At 43.4% G+C, this 22500-nt stretch overlaps 1 protein-coding gene across 2 annotated transcripts in view; it reads left to right on the top strand.

The window, feature by feature from the left end:
* The window catches only part of LOC122251213 (uncharacterized), a 111481-nt gene that overhangs the window by 88226 nt on the left and 755 nt on the right, over window positions 1–22500 (top strand). For both annotated transcript variants that reach the window (XM_086532348.1, XM_086532349.1), the window contains exon 4: window positions 16113–22500. This exon is cut by the window's right edge and continues 755 nt beyond it. In XM_086532348.1, coding sequence (XP_086388474.1) covers window positions 16113–18216 — 2104 coding nt within the window. In that variant the 3' untranslated portion in view covers window positions 18217–22500. The remainder of the gene's footprint in view (window positions 1–16112) is intronic.

Below are 22500 nucleotides of genomic sequence, written 5' to 3' on the forward strand. Positions count from 1 at the left end.
CTCTCTCTCTCTCTCTCTCTCTCTCTCTCTCTCTCTCTCTCTCTCTATATATATATATATATATATATATATATATATATATATCCATACATACATACATACATACATATATACATACATATATATATATATATATATATATATATATATATATATATATATATATATATATATGTATTTATGTATATACATATATCCGAAGAGGTAGCCAGACTGTATGACGAAGAAAACTACAAAGGAGCTTCTTTGTCCAAACGTGGAAGTGTGCCAAGCGTGTGTAAGATCTAAAGAAGGAGGGAAGGGACGGAAGGAGGGAGGGAGGGGAGAGGGGAAGAGAAGGAGGAGGGGGAGGAGGAGGAGGAGGAGGATAAAGTAGGAAAGAAGGAGGAAAGGAAGGGGAGAGGAGGGAAGGAGGGAGGAAGGAACTGAGGGAGGGAGGGAGGGAGGGAGGGAAGGAGGGAAGGAGGGAGGGAGGAAGGGAGGAAGAGAGAAAGAGACACAACAAAACACAGCAGACAGATAGAGGTACTGATAGAGACAAAAATATTCAAATATCATTCAATACACACGAACATACACAAGAACCCCCCTCCCCCCTCCCCTCAAAAAAAAAAAAAAAAAGAGATACATATAAAGACAGAGACAATGGAAGAAAAGAAGTAAAAGAATAATAAAAAAAAAGTATAAACCAAATAAGATTTCTCCTTTGCTGAAAGGAACGATGGAATCAGCGTGACGTAAGACGTTCCCGTAAAGGCCATGCGCATTTACGGATTCATCTGTCGGAAGCTCCACGAACGTACACACAATGACCTTCTGTTAACTGGGATATTATATTATATTATGTTATGTTATATTTTATATATATATGAAAATAGAGAGAGAAATATAGATAGAAAGATGGAGAGATATAGAGAGATAGAGAGAGATAGAGAGAGAGAGAGAAAGAGAAAGAGAAAGAGAAAGAGAAAGAAAAAGAGATAGAGAAAGAGAGAGAGAGAGAGTAATAGGACGTTATGCAAATTCCACACACACACACACACACACACACACACACACACACACACACACACACACACACACACACACACACACACACACACACACACACACACACACACACACACAGTATACATATGTGTGTTTTTTTTGCTTTGGAATATTGGCCGCAATGTTTTACTGTAAAATGATAATAACAATAAAAACTAAACATTCAAATTATTAATTGTTTTGTCGATAATGATATTATTTTCAATTACATGTATTATGATGTTCATGATAATGTTTACAGTAGTGATGGTGAATTAAATTATAATAATAATGATTACAATTTTAATCTTCATTAGAGGGACTATAATAAGGATAATGAATTAACCATTATAATCTTTGAAAGGCAGGGTTGAATAAAAAAAAATAATAATAATAAGATAAAGAAGGCGATTCATTGATTTTTTTTATTTTATTTTTCATTTGCTTTTTCCATTTCTAATATCATATATTTTTCAGTTCTTTATATTTTTTATGTACTAGTTATTAACACATTTAAAAAAAAATCTATCCGATCATTTATTTACAACCACCATCAGTTTTGCTTTTGTTGTTTTTTTCCTAGTATAACAAAACAACAGTCAATAACTGTTCAGAAAATCCAGGTGTACTTTTTAATCCGAGATTCATTCACGCGATTTTCTCATCAATTACGTATCACTCAAGAAAAATATTAAGAGTGTAACAATCATGATTTAAATGAAAAGCTCTCCTTTTCCTGAAGTAAAAAGAGTACCAGACAATTAAGTGAGTCTCCCCTAAAAGGCAGTCTGGGCGGATACTTTTACAGCATCTCATCTCAGCAAAAGAAATCATAAAACGACCAAACTGCCCTGAACAATGGTGCAAATGCAACTGTCCATTCTGCAACACTGCCTCTTCGTCGTTACGGTTGCACTGTGGTCGCATTAAGCTTTTAAAATGTTTCCATTCACTTTTTAGTTTCATTTTTGAGCCTCGTCTGGATCAAGCTCCGTTTTCTATGAGCGTTTTTTACTTCACATTTTCTCTCTTTCGTTGCCATTGACTGTCCCCTTCCCCCTCCCCCTCCCCCTCCCCCTCCCCTAGTCCTTACCCCTCACCTGTCTTCCCTTTTCCCAGCTGACATTATTATTGTTCTCTCTCTTTTATTCTTGTTCTTTCATAACATTGTTCATAAGCTCCTTTCCCTTCGATTCTTTTCATTCATTCACCAAATCACACAGTTCTCTATCTGTATTTTTTTGTTTTAACTCCTCTCATTAAGTCTAAACATGATCATTGTTAATGGACCCTACTATGTTTAGCATATTTTATCTTCAGTAAGTTTCTTTATGAGGAAGTTGATTTACATATGCATGTGCATGTGTTTTATGTCTACATGTATATGCATGGCTGGTCTCGGATGAACATGGGTCCTCATTTGTATCGGCTCTGCATGACTATCTTTCGTTAACTATTTACATGTGCAAAATATTACTGCCTTTCTCACATTATCGATCGAGACTTATGCGGCGTGTTGAAGTTTCAATTGAACATTGCAGAGTTCCGTCACACCCCAGAAGAAGACTTTAAATAGGAAGACATAATGAAAGTCTAACTTCATCAATGGAGCGCATGAGACTTGTTGAAGCAGACGGCGCATGGCTCTTGTTATTTACGGGGCGAATCACTAAATATAGAGTCAGCAAATAAAGGGACACGAGACCACACGTTGTCGAAAGGTGCTTGGTTAACTTAGAAGATCGTGCTTGCCTTTCAAGCTTGCATGGTCGTTGGTAACACTCCTTTTGTAATGCAAACATATAGGTGTGTGTGTGTGTGTGTGTGTGTGTGTGTGTGTGTGTGTGTGTGTGTGTGTGTGTGTGTGTGTGTGTGTGTGTGTGTGTGTGTGTGTGTGTGTGTGTGTGTGTGTGTGTGTGTGCGTGTGCGTGTGCCATGGCCAATATTCCTAAGCAGACAAACACACATATGTATACTGTGTGTGTGTGTGTGTGTATGTGTGCGTGTGTGTGTGCCATGCAGCATACTCATCTAAAATCACTCTCATGCAGCCTACGGTATCTTAAAACCACACGGTGACTGTCACATTATTATAGACACTGAAGACGTGGCTCTTGTGGTAGCAGGTGTATCAGCATGTCAGTCAGTTTCTGATGGTTATCGCACATCGGGCAGGCTGACGGGCGGGCAGTACTGGTCAGCGCGACATATATGGCCCACTTTAATAGTTTGTTTAATATGATCTGGACTGATGCCTTGGCCATATACAGACGGGCCGGGCCATATTAAGTCGAGGAGGCCCTTATATGTCATTTCTGACCATCATTTTGACAAATCTGCGAACGCATTTGGCAAATTCACCTGTTTCAGGTGAAGAGTCAAAACACCTAACCCTCCCTCCCCCTTCCTTACCCCTACCACCTTCCCTTCCCTCGTATCTCCCCCTTCCTTCCCCCTCCCTTCTCTCCCCTCCCCCCTCATCACACCGCACTAAACACATACAGATTAACTCCCTCTCGCCCCGCTTTTAGAGCGAAATCCTCCGCATTATCAAAGAGTGAGGGAGAGAGGATATTGTCGCCCTGAACGAAACCTAAGAATCGCGGAACATTTTGGAGATAATAAAACGAACGAAATCTTGTGGAACCTCGATGGCACCGGCAAAGGGAACCTCTCTTAAAGGACGCCGTATGGAAAGTGCAGCGAACCAAAAGGAGAGAGGGAGAGAGAGAGAGAGAGAGAGAGAGAGAGAGAGAGAGAGAGAGAGAGAGAGAGAGAGAGAGAGAGAGAGAGATAGAGAGGAGAAACCATTATAATCAGCTCTTTCGTTATCACCATACCCATTTGCATTTATATTATTGCATGTTATCATTGTTATTATATCTAGAAATCATTATGTGCATATACATATGCTTTTACTATCATGTCCATACAGTGAAATCATCAGAATAAGTTGTATCTTTCATATTGTTCTACATATTACACGCATATCTTGCCACGTGCATATATCTATCTATATAGACCTATATCTTGGCTGAGCCACATCCGCTCTCCCCGCGGCCTAACCATATAAGGAAAGGCCTATGGCCGTTTCCCTGTTTACATTTCTCGCCCTCCCTTTAACGCCACCTTCAGAGGTCTCTCCCTCTTTGTTTAGTCTTAAATAGAAGGAGTCTCCTGCGTGTGGCTAGTAAGACAGGATCACGTACCCCTACTCTCTGTACCAAGGAGCTGTCTAAGAATTAAAAGCTGTTTTTTTCTGAAGATTCGTCTGGCATCAAATTACTCTCATCGCGCTTGTGCTGTCAGTGTCGCCCCCAGACACTCTGCCTCCGAACTCTGCTGAGCGAGCCAACAACTCAGCACATCACCACGTCTACATACACACACACACACACACACACACACACACACACACACACACACAGAGAGAGAGAGAGAGAGAGAGAGAGAGAGAGAGAGAGAGAGAGAGAGAGAGAGAGAGAGAGAGAGAGAGAGAGAGAGAGAGAGAGAGAGATAGAGAGAGATAGAGAGAGAGAGAGAGAGGAGAGAGAGAGAAGGAGGGGGAGAGAGAGAGAGAGGAGAGAAGAGAGAGAGAGATAGATATATATAGAAAGAGATAGATATATATATAGAGAGAGAGAGAGAGAGAGAGAGAGAGAGAGAGAGATAGAGAATGAAGTACTAAAAAGGAGAGAGGGACAGCGTAAACAACCTCTTGACAAGCGTCCCTTTGTACCGACCCAATGAGCACTTGCAATAAGGACCAGATGCTTGGCTAGGCGACCGGCTCCAGAGAGAAAGGATGGAGAGAGGGTGGGAGATAAATCGAGAGAAAGAGGAGAAGAGGGAAGGGAAAAGGGAAAGGAGAGAGGAAGAGAGAAAGAGAGGAGAGAGAGGGGGAGAGGAAGAAGTGAGAAGAGGGAGGAGAGAGAGAAAGAGGGAGAGAGAAGGAGAGGGAGAAGGAGAGAGAGAGGGAGAGAGAGAGGGAGAGTGAAAAGAAAAGGGAGAGGAAGAAGAAGAGGGCGATAGAAAGAAAGAGAAAGAGAGAGAGAGAGAGGGAGAGAGAGAGAGAGAAAGAAAGAAAAAGGAAAGAGAAAGAGAGAGAGAGAGAGAGAAAGAGAGAGAGAGACACAGACAGAAAGATAGAGAGAGCGTGCAAAAAAAAGAGGACACGAGAATTTCTGTCTGTCCTCCGGGAAAACGTGATAATTAAAGCGTAAAATTAAAAGGACAGAGGGAATAGGTGTAAAGAAATGGGGACGGCGGCTTTTAGCTACAGAAAAGGGCAGGGGTATGAGTGGGCAAAATTCTAGTGGATGGAGTATAAGGTACTGAATGCTCGGACCACAAAGGACGTTGGAGAAGTTTATAGACGCTGCTTGGATGACTCGAATTTCCTTTTTTTTTTTTTTTTTTTTTTTTTTAATAATGCATGGATAGATTCTATGTATTGGTGGATCTCTGACTAAAACAGCTGATATTGCTGGTATGAATAAATGTAATAACTTAATTAAAAGGAATTGCATTTTTGTATGTCTCCTCTGCGGCCTTTTCTTCTCCTCTCCTCTTCCTCCTCCCTTTTTCTTCATATTCTTCTTCCTTCCGTCTTTCTCCTCCTCCTCTTACCTTTTCTTCATTTTCCTTCTCGTTCTCTCTTTTCTATATTTTCTTCTTCCTTACTTCCTCCTCCTCCCTTTTTTTCCTCTTCTTCTTCCCTGCTCCTCCTCCTCCCTTTTCTTCCTCTTCTTCTTCCCTCCTCCTCCTCTTTTTTCTTCCTCTTCTTCTTCCCTCCTCCTCCTTCTCCCTTTTCCTCCGCCATTTCTCTTCTTCTTCATTCCTTCCCTCCTCCTATCCTTTATCTTCCTTTATCTCCTCCTCCTCCTTCCCCTGCCTCTCTTTCATCCTACCCTTCCTCTCTCCTCCCCTCTCCCCCACCCCCACCCATCCCTCCATCGCAATTCATGATCAACTATTTAGTGCGGAAGTGGTAAGCCCTTGGGATCCCCCCCCTGAAAAAAAACTCTGCCAGTTTCTGTGTTTTCTCTTAATCCTTCCTCCTCTCTCCTTATCTGCCTGTTTGCCTCTCTGTTGCCCCCCTCACTCTCTTCCTCTTCCTCTCTCTCTCTCTTCCTCTCCCTCCACCCTCCCTCTCTTCCTCTCCCTCCCCCCTCTCTCTCCATCTCTCTTCCCCCTCTTCCTCTCCCTCCCTGACCCTCCTTCCTCTTTCTCTCTCTTCCTCTCCCTCCCTCCCCCTCCCCCCACCCTCCATCTCTCTTCCTCTCCCCCCTCCCCCCTCCCCCCTCTCTCCCCATCTCTCTTCCTCTCCCCCCACCCCCCCTCTCTCCATCTCTCTCCATCTCTCTTCTTCTCCCCCCCCACCCTCCCTCCCTCCCTCTCTCTCTCCTTCTCCGCCGTCCAGGAAGGGCGGTTCCTCCCCTTCCATCTCGCCTCCCACGCCCGTGTACCTTTTTCGGGAGACGAGGCCCAAGTACGGACACAAAAAAAGAGAAGGAAGAATGAAAGACAAAAAAAGAAAAAGAAAGAGAGAGAGAAAAAAGGCTCACAAAACACACACAGACATGCGCAATAACACATTCACTCCTTACGCACATACACATACATAATCGCAAACATAATGTCTTCATAAACATGATACACATAAACATGATACACTTACACTTAATACAAACGCACATTTACGCACAAGCAACACACACACACACACACACACACACACACACACACACACACACACACACACACACACACACACACATATATATATATATATATATATATATATATATATATATATATATATATATATATATATATATATATATATATATACACACACACACATATATACATATAATACACAACATAATACGCATGCATATTCACATATTACAGCATCATACACAGAGAGATACACACGATGCACATAATTCCCATACGCGCATGCGCATACACATAGTGAAGTTGATGGAAAGCTGAGATATAACTATGATTGATTCGCGGAATATGTAATATGATTTATTAAGGATTTTTTTTTTTTACAAAATCATTTTCTAGAGATGAGAGAGAGAGAGAGAGAGAGAGAGAGAGAGAGAGAGAGAGAGAGAGAGAGAGAGAGAGATAACATAGAGAAAGAGAGAGAGAGATAAAACAGAGAAAGAGAGAGAGAGAGAGTGAGTGTGAGAGAGAGAGATAAAAGAGAGAGAGAAAGAGAGAGAGAAAGATAAAAGAGAGAAAGAAGGAGAAAGATAAAAGAGAGAGAGAAAGAGAGAAAGAGATCAACAAGAGAAAGATAAAAGAGAGAGAGAAAGAAAGAAAGAAAGAGAAAGAAAGAAAGAGCGAGAGAAAGACAACCCCAGGACTCGAGTATTGCATCAGCCTCTCCGAGCCCGCTCCGTCGAGACCCGCAGGGAGGAGGACCTCGCTGGCAGGCTCCTCGGCTCCTCGGCTCCTCTGTCAAACGTCTTGTAAATCACACAAGGGCGTCGGCGACCAAATACAAGTAGGAGGACGCGGCTCCATCCCTTAGAGATCAAGGGCTTATTGGTTTTCTTTGAAATTATCGACCCTAAGGGAAGGGAAAGGGGGGGAATCTTGACTGTCCGAGAACCTTATTGAAGGTGGATGTTTTTTTTGTGTTTTTTTCGAATTCGCCTTTTTTTTAAATTCGTTTTTTTTATATATAAATATATTTAAAGAGACATTAATCGCGCCATTTGAGAAGTTAATAGTCGAGGTGTTCGATTTTCTTTGACGCCCAAATCTGTTTTGCACTTGCGGTCTCTCTCCACCTGTCGGGCTCCATCTGTTGTTTCGTATGGATCAATTTATTGGGGTGTGTGCGCCCGTGTGTGCTCTCTCTCTCTCTCTGTCTCTCTCTTTCTCTTTATATCTCTCTCTCTCTCTTACTTTCTCTCTTTCTCTTGATTTCTCTCTCTCTCTCTCTCTCTCTCTCTCTGTTTCTCTTTATTTCTTTATATATATGTATATATATGTATATGTTTATGTATATATGTATCTATATATATGTAAATATGCAAATATATATATATATATATACATATATATATATATATATATATATATATATATATATATATATATATATATATATGTAGTGTGTGTTTTTGTATATTTATGTATATATATATATATGTATATATATATATATATATATATATATATATATATATATATATATATATATATATATCACCTTCCTGTCTCCCTTTCTCTCTCTCTCTCATTTTTTAAATAGTCACTGATTATATGTAAGAATGAGACGAAAGGGGGATGATGAGAGAAAGGGAGAGCGAGAGCGAGAGCGAGAGTGAGAGTGAGAGAGAGAGAGAATCAGAGAGAGAGAGAGAATCAGAGACAGAGTGAGGGAGAGAGATAATCAGAAAGAAAGACAGACAGACAGATAGACAGAGAAAGAGAAAGATAGAAATAGAGAGAGAGAGACAGAGAGAGAGAGACAGAGAGAGAGAGAGAGAGAGAGAGAGAGAGAGAGAGAGAGAGAGAGAGAGAGAGAGAGAGAGAGAGAGAGAGAAGACACACAAATAGGAGAGAGACAAAGAGGGGGGCTTAAGAAAGAGTAGACACTAAAATCCCATTTAAGACACCCTTTTCCCCCCCTCCCCCTCTCCCCTCCCACCCCCATCCCCTTTCCACTCCCGACCCCCATCAGCTATGCCATGACGCCCGAATTAAGACCATATATGGGCGGTTTTAATGGGCGTGAGTTAACAAAAGAGAATGATTTGGGACTACTGACTGTGAGTCGACTTGCCCTGCCATCCATTGTCTTCCTTTGAAGGGGGGGGGGAGAGGGGGAGGGGGAGGGGGAGGGGGAGGGGGCATGGATGATAAAGGGGGAGTTGGAGAGAGTGGGGGAGGAGGGGGAAATAAAATGTCAGAGTGGGAGGGGAAGAAGAAGAAAAAAGAAGACGAAGAAGAAGACCAAGATAAATAAGAAAACGAAGACGAAGAAAAAGAAGAAGAAAAAGAAGACGAATACGAATAAAAAGACGAAGAAGAAAAAGAAGAAAAAAAACGTACACACGCTACAGTATATTTACGATGCTATAATGTGATATTTATGTTCATTATCATCATCATTATTACCATTATCATTATTTAGCATAGTCATCACCATCACTAGTATTGGTATTTATGCAAATTTTACAGATGATTACTTTTAAAATGAATATATAATTAATAATAAATTAGACGATTACCTTACGTTTATGCACACACTAATCCACTAATAATCCACAAACACAAACAATCATAGATACACATCCACAAATAAATAATTAAGGACACACGAAGTTACTCAGATGAAACGCATGCACACCTGAAGATAAAAATCTAAAGTTAATTTACAAAACATGACAAATACTAAACAAAAAAGCACTCGAACTCAAACAAGTGCAGACACGCACACAAAGACATGCAAACACATAGAAAAACAAATTAAAAACACATACAAACCGAAACAAGGACAGAACACTACACATACCAAACAAACAAAAACACAAACAAACTTAAACAAATACAAAACACGCATTCCCTAGCACGCCTATAAGAAACACGCAACAAACACACAAACACATTTATTCTATAACAAAAAATTACAGTCAAAAACACAAGGTAACGTACAGTAAATTCCGTTGTAAGGAACCGCTGTAGCAAACATTTGTACTAATATGGAACAATACTAAAGGTAATTAGACGGGATGGGGGGAGGGGAGGGGGAGGGGGTAGGTGACAAGAGGGAGGAAAGGGGGGGAGGGGGAGGATGAGATATGGGAGGGAGGGAGGATGGGGGTAAAGGCGGGGGATAGGATGGGGCGGTAGGGGAGAGAGAGATAGAGGGGTGTGTGGGTGGGGTGATGAGGCGAGGAGAGGAGGGGAAAAGAGGGGGAAGGAGGGAGGGGTAAGGGATGGGGATATGGAAGAAATGGTAAAGGAGCAGAGATGTAAGGGGAGTAGAGAGAGAGAGAGAGAGGGAGAGAGAGAGAGAGAGAGAGAGAGAGAGAGAGAGAGAGAGAGAGAGAGAGAGAGAGAGAGAGAGAGAGAGAGAGAGAGAGAGAGAGAGAGAGCGATATGGTGGGGGGGGGGGAGAGTATAGGATGAGGGAGGGGTATTTTTATAGCACAGCCTCCCGGACTTAATTGACGCTGTTCTGTTTAATGGAGCGAGACGAAATCTATTCAGCCCAGCGAGATAAGCCACTGTTAATGTGACGGTCGTTATATAAACAGAAGGACCAACTTTTACTTAATACACGAAATCACCATGTTACATTTTTACCTGCTGGTTCAACAAGGCAGTTTATCATCAATGTACTTCATATGAGTTAAAAGAACAGTTATCGTCGACTCGTATAGTAATAAAAAGCGTTTCCTGATAAACACTTCAGCGCATTCTTAGTACGGGGTGCCAATTCCAGTGTAGATGGAGACAAATGACGATCTAAGTCCGTAGTATTGTAATTTGTAACGAGACTCCGTTCTATCCAGAAGACAAATGACTGTTGGTGTAGTTGAACCGTTAAAAAAAAGGAGATATCTTAAAGTGATTCACTCTAATACTAATAAGGGCTGAGACGAAATTAATTTAGAAGAAGAAAAAGAAAAAAAAATGAATATTGATTATAACTTCACTTTCTCTTTCCTCACTCAAAGAAAATATCAACCCTACGTCTTCACTCTATCTTGCACTCCTCCTTCCCTTACCCTCCGCCCCCCTCCCCCCCCATCTCACCTTAACTCACACGCCCCCCCCCCATCTCACCTTAACTCACACGCCTTCCCTCATGAAAGATCTTAAGCTGCCTGGCACGAGGGAACTTGAGTTTAGGAGAATCTTGCCTTATATATCCAAACGCCTAAGGGCTGTACCCGAATGCCAAGTAGCGGGAATTTGATCCTTATAAAAGCGAGGCCGTAAGGTGAGAGTGGCTGTGTCTTGATGTAATTACGCTAACGACTCGACAACCCTATGTTTGGGGGCAATTAACTCATTGTTATGGATGGGAGATGAATATTGTATACGCTCTAGACTGAACTTGGACTCTCTCCCGCCTCTGCCGCGTGGACTTTGAATATTCATCTGTTATTGGATACGTTATAGATGTCCCTCTAGCCAGTGCTGAAAAGGAAGGTCTCAATTTCTTAATTATTTTTTATAGTAATTTCTTTTAAGCTTGGAATCGGTTGGTGTTTTTATTAAAAGTGTTGTCGTTTTTCTGTCGTTTTATATTCTGTTTGAACTATGATACTTCAAAGAAAATGACATCTGACATGAATCCATATTGATAGAGAGGGGCAGAGAGAGAGAGAGAGATAGAGATAGATGGATAGATAGATAGATAGAGATAGAGAGAGAGAGAGAGAGAGAGAGAGAGAGAGAGAGAGAGAGAGAGAGAGAGAGAGAGAGAGAGAGAGAGAGAGAGAGAGAGAGAGAGAGAGAGATAGAAGAGATAGAAGATATAGACGAGATAAAAGAGAGAGAGAGAGAGAGAGAGAGAGAGAGAGAGAGAGAGAGAAAAAAAAGAGAGAAGAGAGAGAGAGAGAGAGAGAGAGAGAGAGAGAGATATCTTTCTCATTGATTGAAAAAAACAAGAAAAAAAGAGAAGAGAGAGATTAAGAGGGAGGAAGATGGAAAAGAAAAGAGAGATTGAGAAAAGAAAGAAAAAAAAACAGAGAAAAAGAAGAAAAAAAAAGAAAGAAGAAAAAAAAAAAAAAAAGAAAACAAAAAAAAAGAAAAAAAAAAGAAAAAAAAAAAACAATCGAAGAAGAAAGAGAGGAAAAGCCAAAGAAAAAGAAGAAGAAGAAGAAGAAGAAGAAAAAAGAATACGATACCATCAGCGTAACTGTATCGATAGCTCGGCGTCAGTGTGCAAGTGACGTGTGCAATAACAACAAACTCTCACTCACTCTCCCCTTCCTGTCTTGCAATCATCTGCATAACTTTGATTATCATGTCACCCTGATATCGTACATACTTGCGATAGTCCACATCATGTTTCTTCCTTCGATAACAACCATTATATGACCTGAACATTAGCTCGTTGGAACAGGTTTTGTTTGTCGCAAAGAAAAGACAAACGGAATGCGCATTCTGTTGGCTTTACGAAGTGTGAAAGCGAAGAGAGAAAAATTCAAGTCTTTATTATTTTTTTTTTTTGTCGAGTTGTTTTATGAACTTTTTGAGCTTTGAAAATGTGAAGGTAATGTTAGACTATACGAAAAGATTAAGGAATTAATTAGTGAGAGAGAGAGAGAGAGAGAGAGATAGATAGATAGATAGATAGATAGAGAGAGAGGGAGACATCTCTTCATAAACATAGATGAAAGTCTTGTCAAAAACAAAAACAAACAAACAAGAAAAACAAACAAACAAAATAAAATGTAACTTCAGTCACTTGAATTGTCTTAATCAAGTGTTTTTTTCCCACAACTTTTCCTTATCATTTTTATTCACTTATTCGACATTTCCATTCTCCGCATTCTTATCTTTCCCTTCCTTCCTCTCTTTCTCTTTTTATCATCTTTTAAAATTTCCATTTTCTTATTCTTTCTTATTTATTCAGATTCAAAATTGCAACAAAAAACAACAAACAAACAAATAACTTCAAAATAATCGCTCACAAAAAAGGAGGAAAAAAGTAAAACGAAAAGAAGAATAAGATGAATAAGAAAGTAAATAAGATAACAGTAGTTACGAATGAAGAAAAAGGAAGAAGAGAAAGAAGAAGAAGAAGAGGAAGAAGAAGGAGAAGAAGAAAAGGAAGAAGAAGATGAAAAAGAAGAAGAAGAAAGAGAAAAAGAGGAAGAAGAAGAAAAAGAATAGGAAAAAAAAAAACATCAGAAAAGAAGAAGAAAAAAAAGCAAAAAAAAAAAAAAAAAAGCAATTAAAAATCAGGAAAGAAGAAGCAAGAAATTAAAAAAAAAAAAAAAAAAAAAAAAAAAAAAAAAAAAAAAAGAAGGAGAGAAGAAGAAAAAGAACAGGATAACATTCCCTTTAAACTTGTTATTCGCGAGCCGTGTGTATGTCTGTATGTGCGTACGTGCGGGTTTGTCACTTGCATACAGACGACACTAAAGATATGCATAATTTGCAATGGCACCAACGTCGTAGACTTTTCTTTTGTTGAGCTTTGAGATGAAATGCAAGAAGGGACTTTTTTTTTTTTTTTTTTTTTTTTTTTTTTTGGGGGGGGGGTGTATTTGTTGCATTTGTTTGAGGTTGTGGTGGTTGTTCGACTATTTTTGTTGATATTGTTTTATTGTTGTTGTTGTTGATATCTTTTGAATTATTGTTATTATTTGTCTTTATTTTTTTTTGCGATTATCATTTTTAATATTATTGGTATTATTGTTACTATCATTAGCATTATTATGATCATTATTGCTACTATTATTATTACTGTCATTATTATTATCATTATCATTACTATCATTATCATCAGTGTTGTCGTTGTTATCATAAAAGTTATCATTGTCTTTCATATTCTTATTATAAAAAAAAATATATGATTATAAAAAAGGAACATCTTACGATCGATCTTCTGCCTCTCTTCCTATAAGATCGCCAATCCTCTTCGATCGAACCGGCTTGCGATCGAACCGTCTAGGGATCGAACCGGCTTGCGATCGAACCCCAAGTGAACCGCCGTCTTTAGCGACTCGGCGTGAATACCAAGATGGCGTCTCGTCACTTCCCGCGCGCGCGCCTATTTTACGCGGGCTTTCCACACGCCGCGCAAAATGGAGCTCTGGCCTTATGTCGCGTTGCATATATGGCTCTGCAATATAGAGTGATTAATAATAAACAGCCTTTGGCCCTCTCACTGCGCCGCGCGAGAGTGGGGGAGTAGTACAATGCCATCCCACAGGAAGACGTAAGGGTCATCCTCACGTTGGGATACGGTCGCGGCGACGACCTTAATAGCAGGAAGGCGCTTAGACTGACCTCTCAGGGGGAGCCACTGATATTACGTTACCTTAAATAGGAATATTCACTGTTATCAGTTGTGCCTTATTTGGGACACCGACCCTCGTTCACTGTGTGGGGCGGAGACACACGGGTTGGCAGAGGGGGGGAGGGGAGACCGGGGGAAGGGGGGTGTGCGGAAGGACCAAAGGAGGAGAGGGGGGTGAGGGGAAGGGGGGGGCCGGGGGAGGGGAAGGACCGGGGGAGGGGAGGAGGAGGGGGTGTGCGGAAGGACCAAGGGAGGAGGGGAGGGGGGTAGGGGAAGGACCTAGAGGAGGAGAAGGGGGGGTGAGGGGAAGGGCAGAGAGGAGAGGCCGTCTGTTGTTACACAATTTATGTTGCAAATATAGTTGTTCGGCTTTAAAGGGCTTGCTCAAGAGAGAGAGAGAGAGAGAGAGAGAGAGAGAGAGAGAGAGAGAGAGAGAGAGAGAGAGAGAGAGAGAGAGAGAGAGAGAGAGAGAGAGAGATAGAGAGATAGAGAGAGAGAGATAGATAGATAGATAGATAGATAGAGATAGAGAGAGAGAGAGAGAGAGAGAGAGAGAGAGAGAGAGAGAGAGAGAGAGAGAGAGATAGATAGATAGATAGATAGATAGATAGATAGAGATAGATAGAGAGAAAGAAAGAAAAGAAAAAGAGAGAGAAAGAAAAAAAAAAAAAGAGAGAGATAGAGAAAGAAAGACAATCACACAGACAGAGACAGACAGAGACAGTCAAAGCGACAGGAGGAAAAGAGCGAACGAGCACAATCATTGTTTTCAAGCGGCCGTCACTAACCTGTTGTAAGGTCGAGCTTTGCGTGACCTTACAAGATGTTGCTGCCCAAGTAGGCAGTTCACTTAAATAGGAGGTTTTGGTTCGAGGGCAAAACTTGTCTTACAAGACGAAAGTCGTGGCTTTGTCGTTCTGGAGAATTTGCCTCATTAGACACGAACGAAAGACATTATCTGCATTATCTCTCTTATATGTAGACATGCGTGCATCTGTCTGTCGGTGGGTCTATGTCTATATATATATATGTATATATATATATATATATATATATATATATATATATATATATATATATATGTACACACACGCACACACACACACACACACACACACACACACACACACACACACACACACACACACACATACACACACACACACACACACACACACACACACACATATATATATGTATATATATATATATATATATATATATATATATATATACATATATATAATATGATTATTCTCATCTTTTAAAATCTACTTACATATGTACACAGATGCATATACAGAAATGAGCATGCATGTGTGTGTGATTACGTCCATGCCGACGTATGTATATTGGGAAAGAATTGAGGGACATATTGATAAAGCAGAATAAGGGGAGTTGAGAGAGAGCGAGAGAGAGAGAGAGAGAGAGAGAGAGAGAGAGAGAGAGAGAGAGAGAGAGAGAGAGAGAGAGAGAGAGAGAGAGAGAGAGAGAGAGAGAGAGAGAGAGAGATTGCGTCATACATTCAGTTTCTCGGACGCGAAAAGCACAGCGGGAATTAGCAAGACATCTATCAGCTGATTGATTAATGAAGTTGAGATTCTATTAGAAACAGGGGAGGAGGGGTGGGGGTGGGATGGGGGGCTGGTTTGGTAAGTGAACAGTAATGCAAAAAGGGATAAAATGATTGTTTTTTATTTTAAGGAACGAGGTGGTAAGTGAAAGGGGAGAAAGAGCGATTTAAGATCACACACACACACACGTACGTACGCACGCACGCACACACACAAGCACACACACGCACACAAATACACACGCACGCACACACATTCATCTATCTGTTTATCTCTCTATTTGCCATCTATTTATGCTACTACATCTGTAATAACTACAGGAACAATTATATATTCAACTATAATTATGAGAGAATGAAGCCATGAACATGAGTTTGCCTTGAGAAAACCGATAACACGATTGCAATTGCAGGATCAACCTTATTGCAGCATCGCTCATAGTTTAGTCTGTCCTTTGCCAATTGTTCGCGACTGAGATTCTTTTCCTCCCGCAGGGGTCGCCGGCGGCAGCGGCTGTTCAAGCTGAAGTTCCATCACCAGGCTCTCCCGCCCGAGTACCTGGACCACTACGAGGCCAGCCTTCGGCAGGAGCAGCGCGCCGCGGCCGCCGCCTCCGCCAACTCCTCGCCCGTGTGCACGCCCACCACCGCCCGCCACCCCCGCGAGGCCCTGGGTCCCGAGGCCGCCCCCGTGAGGGACCCGTCCGAGGGGGGGCTCCAGGGGGGCGTGCCTCGGCCTGGGCGCGGCGGGCGCGGGCGCGGGCGCGCGCAGCGCAACTCCCGGCCGATCACCATTCACGAGGCGGGGGCGGGGGCCACGGAGGCGCTGCTGCGGGACCTGTTGACGCGGCCGCACCTGCAACAGGCGGCGCTGCAGCATGTGGCCTTGGCGCGCGCCCAGTCCGTGCCCTCCATCATGCTGGCCAGCCAGCAAGGGGCGCGCAGCCCGCCCAGCCCCGGGGCGGCCGGCCAGGAAGAGCAGCTGCCTTATATGGGCGAGATGCTGCTGGACGCGCGGCCCCGGCGCGGCAGGAAGCCCAAGAAGGCTGACATTACGCACCTCATATCCAAGAACTACGGCGGCGGCGGCTTACATGGCGCTGGCATGGGCGTCGCCGGTGCCATGCATGAGCAAGTGGCCATGCAACACCCCGACTATTCCTTGCATCACTTGCAGCAGCAGTTAGAGCAGCAGCAGCAACAGCAGCAGGAGCAGGAGGATGCGGCTCGCCGGTACAGCCCCATGGAGCACGAGTCCCTCGCGCGCTCCCGCAGCTACAGCCTGCTGCAGTCGGCGCTGGCCGCCGCCGAGGCGCAGGACCAGAGCGAGCCGCTCAACCTGTGCGTGCGCGACCGCCCCTTCAAGTGCGAGCCCGAGCAGGCGCAGGCGCGCGGCCAGCCCGACCTGCCCCGGATCAAGCTGGAGCCGCCCTCCGTCATCGAGGAGGAGGAGGCGTCGCGGGCCGGCGAGATGGGCTCTCCCGACGGAGTGGGGTGGGCGGCGGGCGGGCGGCTGGGCGTGCCGGCGCACTGGCTGCACGACTACCGCCTCAAGTCGGAGGACGGACTCAGCTCGGGCCAGTCCACGCCGTCGCTGTGCTCGCAGTCGTCCCACATGCCGTCCCTGTCGCCGCCCGCCTTCCCGCACATGTCGCCGCCGCCGCCCCTCGCCTCGCCGCGCATGCGCCTCTCGCCGCACCTGATGGCGTGTCCGCAGTCCCCGCACTCGCCCTCGCCCGTCCCGCCCGCGTCGCCGCTGCCGCCGGGCCACCACCACCGCCACGTACACGCGCTCCTCAAGGAGTCGCTGCAGCAGCGCCTGGAGGAGGCCGCCCGGGAGAGACTCTCGCCGCAGGAGACTCTACTGAAGGAGCGGGGGCGCGGCGGCAGCGCCCGTGGCGCCGGCGGGGGAGCGCGCAGGAAGCGCTCCGCCCTGTTCATCCCTCCGGCCGACCCGAGCACGGAGGTGAGCATCTGCAAGTTCAAGTTCACGGGCGGCCCCAACCCCATCCTGGAGGAGAAGAAGATGGTGAGCGTGGACGCGGGCGGGACGCTGCGCTACTTCAGCGGCGGCGAGCGCGGCGTCGCCCGGGACTCGCGGGCGGCGGCGGCGCACGTCAAGCTCTCCGGGAAGCTGCTCGACAACATCACCAAGTGCGAGACGGACGTCAAGAAGATCCGGCTGGAGAGCGACACGGAGGACACGTGCAGCCTCTCGGGGCGGGGCAGCACCACCACCTCGCCCGTGGGCACGCTGGAGCGGGGGATGCAGCCCCCCATGCTGGCGCCGCCCATGGAGGACTCGCCCAAGCGGAAGCGCCGCTCCAAGAAGTCGTCCGTGCGCGAGAAGCTGGAGCAGACGCTGCGCGAGCGCGGCCTGCTCATCCAGACGCAGCAGGTGGAGTCGGCCGAGGGCGCCACCTACTGCAAGTTCCGCCAGCTGCGCAAGTTCACCCGCTACCTCTTCCGCAGCTGGAAAGACTATCTCCCCGGCCAGCTGCAGGAAGGGGGAGTTCCGCTGGACGGCTACAGCGACCCCCGGCACCCGGCCTTCCCCCACCACCTGGCCCGTGGCCCCCCCACCCCCGACCACCGCTGACCTCCCTCGCTCGCGCCGAAGACCCCTCGCGGCCGGGAGGCGCCCGCCACCTCAGCCCACCTGGGCATTTACACTTCTTGATAAGACGGGCTGCTAGTGGGTGGTGGCTGCACACCCCTCCTCCTCTGCCTCCTCCTCCTCCTCCTCCTACTTCTTTTTCTTCTCCTCTTTCTCCTCCTCCTTCTTTTTTCTCGTTCTTTTCCTTCTTCTTCTTAGTTTTCTTCTTCTTCTTCTTCTTCTTCTTCTTCTTCTTCTTCTTCTTCTTCTTCTTCTTCTTCTTCTCCTCCTCCTCCTCCTCCTCCTCCTCCTCTCGACCCCAGGTTGTGACGCACAAAGTACAAGATCCTCTACTCATACAAGCCCGTGAGCACAGGCTGCTCCCCCCCCCTCCCCCCTCTCTCCGACGACCCAAACGTGGACACCGAAGCCTGATGAAGAAAGGGGGCGTGTGTGACTTCTAATCTCACGATTAGAAACTAAAAAAAAAAACAAAACAAAAAAACAAAACAAAACAAACAAACTCTCCCCTAAAATCTGAAAGCTTCAGGTCTGATTTCTTCCTTCGTGAATGGGTGAAGAGTGACCCCCCCAACCCCCAACCCCGTACCTTCCTCCCCCCCTCCTTCCCCCTTCCACTATATGCGCTCGCCACCGAGAGTGAATCGGGATGAAAAAAAAGAAATAATTAGAGACTATTTATCTCTCTCTCTCCCTCTCTCCTATTTCCCCTTTCCATTCGCTTTTTATATGAGCATTTACCCTGAATGGAATGTCTTTCCCCTATGCGTATATATTTTCCCCCGCACACCCACCTTCTCATCACTCTTTTGGGGGAAAACAAGATATCCTTTTTCGTGGTCCAAAGAGGTTGTTCTGTGAACGGAAACCTCACACCTTGATGAGGAGATGAGGACTTCCATGTATAAAAATAGTTGACATAGTGACTTTGTACATACAAGTTTTAATATCCCCGACACGTGTCTTCTCAGCTCAGCCCTGTTCAGCTACGTATGTTTTTGTCTTGTGATGCCTGAGTGTCTATCCCTCCCTCACCCCCACCCCCACCCCGGCCCCCCTTCCTCACCCTCGCCCCCCTCCCCCAACCCATAGCAGAATCTCACGTGTCAGACAAACACAAATACGTCTCCCTCTCACCAGGACTTGAGAGACGCGCGTTGCTGGACAAACCTTTTATTCCATTTTCCTCTCCCTCTAGACGTCTCCCACGGCGGCCCCCCCCCCTTTGCCTCTCCTTCGAATTTTCTTTTCCTCACGTGATGGTCCCTCCTTCAACCCCCCCCCCCTCTTGCTCCATCCCTTGGGTATTTTCACAGGAAGAACGCCGCTATATATCAAGATCCATTTCTCTTTTCTTATTATCAAGCGACTGGAATCTCACAAGAAGAGAGAGAGAATCAACATCCTATGCGGAGGAGAGTCAACTGATGTTTGAAGATCTTACAAGTCTTTAAACAAGAACAACAAAAACAATGAAGACAGCCAAGAATTTACCGTCTGTTTGGTTGAACAAAAGACATAAGAAAACCCGTTTATCAGTGTCGCCGTTATTGTCATGTGTGCAATATGACAATTATCGGATTTGAAAAAAAAAAGAAATACTTGCAAGTATTTTTTACAGGGTATTGGTGTCTGTGAGAGATTAGAAAAAAATCTAAGAAAGTAGAATAATTTAAACAAGAAACATGTTGGGAGCGGTGATTGATTGGCATTTCTCTAACACTGCCTTGTAATCCAATCAAATTCATAAACAGGACGTTTTCTTTCATTCTTCTTTAGTTTACCAGTAAAGAAAATTTTCTATCATCCACTTAATGAAAGAAAATGCTCTCTGCAGGGGGTAACTACTCAAAAGAGAAAGCGGTGGACTTTTTTACAATCTGGAGATTCCCAAGTGGAGGGAACTTAACATCACGTCCGTCAAGTGTTTGTGTCTTTCATAACCTCATCTGGAGAAGCGAATAAACAACTAATGCTCTTGAAGAAATGAAAATAAGGTCCACATTGAACCCTTATTCGGGAAATTTAACCGAAATCCGTGAAACGTAACAGAAACATACTTTTCCCTGTGAGCATATCCAAAGCTTTAAATCTATTGGCATTATCACATGAATTTTGAGGCTTAAATTGTTGTATTTTTCTTTCATTGGTTAACCTGCAGTATTCTGGAATAATTGCAGAAGCGAGAATTGGGTGATATTCTGGACCGTAATCTTAAAAATTAATGACTTCTTATAATAACTTCTCAGGTACAAATGTTGTGCCATGGTCACTTATTTTGACTCTTTATGTAGACATATCATTTAGCCATAATTTTAATTTCGTTTCCACTTCTATCAAGATGAAATCGAAACAAGAAAAAAACATAAGAAAAAAAGAGATCTTACTGATGTGTTCCCATAAAGGTTCAAACTATTCGACCTCGACACAAGTTGACAAATTACAGTAATTATTACAGCAATAGATCTGCCAAGTTTGTGATACAAAACAACTGGTTGGTCATTCCTGATTGTACCGTCGACCTTCGTTGACCCGGTGGTCAAGCTGTTCATGTCCTCTCGCCGTGAACTTGGCTCGGTCGTTCGTGATGTTCATGAAAATCGACCGTCATTATGAATATATTAGTTCAATTCCCCCGTGTGAACTCTTGGAATTTTTCCATGTGTGCTGTTTTTTTTTTATTACTTTTACTGCCATAGTTGAAGTGTTCTTTACCAGTGTGTTGATCACACATTATGTTAGACAATTTCGTGTTTTTGTTATAGTGATAAATTGACATTGATATATATATATATATATATATATATATATATATATATATATATATATATATATTGTCATGACTGGTGCCTTTGGGAATATCGTCTAAGCGTAATGCTACATTGCAAAAGAACGATTAGATGATATTCCCACCATTCAATATATACGTTTGGAAAGTGCGACATGTATAAGAGAATTGAGTGAAAACAAAAAAAGCAAATGAGCATCGGGTTCACGCGGGTCGACTGTTGATTGTACCATTTGATTCCCTGTCCTGCCTGGATGTTATTTTTTTGTTACTTCACCAACCAGAAATTGTGTATATTATGAGTTTTTATGTATATTTATGCTCCATAATGCCTGTATAAATCGATATATGACTAATATATTTAGCAAAACCAGATTAATACACGATACTGTTCGCGAGTATAAAAAAAAGGAATGATCTAGAAATTTTACTTATCTATAAATGCATAGGAGGAATTCATGGTCTCAAAATTTCTATAGTAATCCAGATGTCCAAACCGAAATATGCTAAGTAGGTGTATGAGAGAGAGAGAGAGAGAAAGAGAGAGAGAGAAAGAGAGAGAGAGAGAGAGAGCTGAAAGAAAGCGAGTGAAACTTAATCATTAATTCGGACCAACTAATGGAATAACACATTTGAAGAAAAACTAGATATATCAGTGAACAAATCAAATAAAGGAAAAATACATGTCTCTCGTCAGGAAAGTGAAGCTCATTTTGTTAAAGTTGATCTTGACTGAGCTTTCTCCAAAAAAAGAAAGAAAGAAAGAAAGAAAAAGAATGATAAGTATTGTATCTGAATTGTAGAAATACGTATTCTTTGATACATTTGTTTTCTGTTTTTAATTTGTTTTTATATTTTATTCTATCTATTTTTTTTATTATTATCTTTTTGCAGCTTAGCGATCGTGCAATGTGTTTTCTTTTAGGATACTAAAATCATCACAAATGTAGCTTCTTTAGGTGGAATAAGCATTCCACACCCATTTACGTATTTTTCCCGATCAGGTAACCCTTCCAATACCCTGCCCCCCCCCCACCCCCCTCCAAAAAAAGTCCTTAAGGCTATCAATATCATTAGAATGTTATCATGTTTATCTTTATCAACATTTTAACGCCAGAAGAAATTAAAAGTTACAAATGAAATGCTTTTGAAATCTGATTAAAGAAACACATTCCGTTATGGCTGCAACATTAGTCATATCATAAATGAAAAAAAGAATGGAAGATTATGCAAGAATATGTAAAAAATAAAAAAGCAGAGAAAAATCCTCCCCCTTGATGTCTATGCCCCGCCTACCGTCCCTTTGGCCACGCCCCCCTTACTGGTGAAGAGGGTGTTGTGGCCACTCCCCCTCCCTTAACCCCTTTGCTACCCAGCCCGCCCATTTTGGTTGTAGGAACAAGCCCATTTTTAACGTATCTTTTTGTTTAATCTGTTCTTTTTTTTAGTCTTCCTTATTACTGTTATTATTATTATTG

The sequence above is a fragment of the Penaeus japonicus genome, unplaced genomic scaffold (assembly GCF_977035675.1).
Source record: "Penaeus japonicus unplaced genomic scaffold, GWHDUDI00000001_assembly GWHDUDI00000037, whole genome shotgun sequence".
Classification (NCBI taxonomy): Eukaryota; Metazoa; Arthropoda; class Malacostraca; order Decapoda; family Penaeidae; genus Penaeus; species Penaeus japonicus.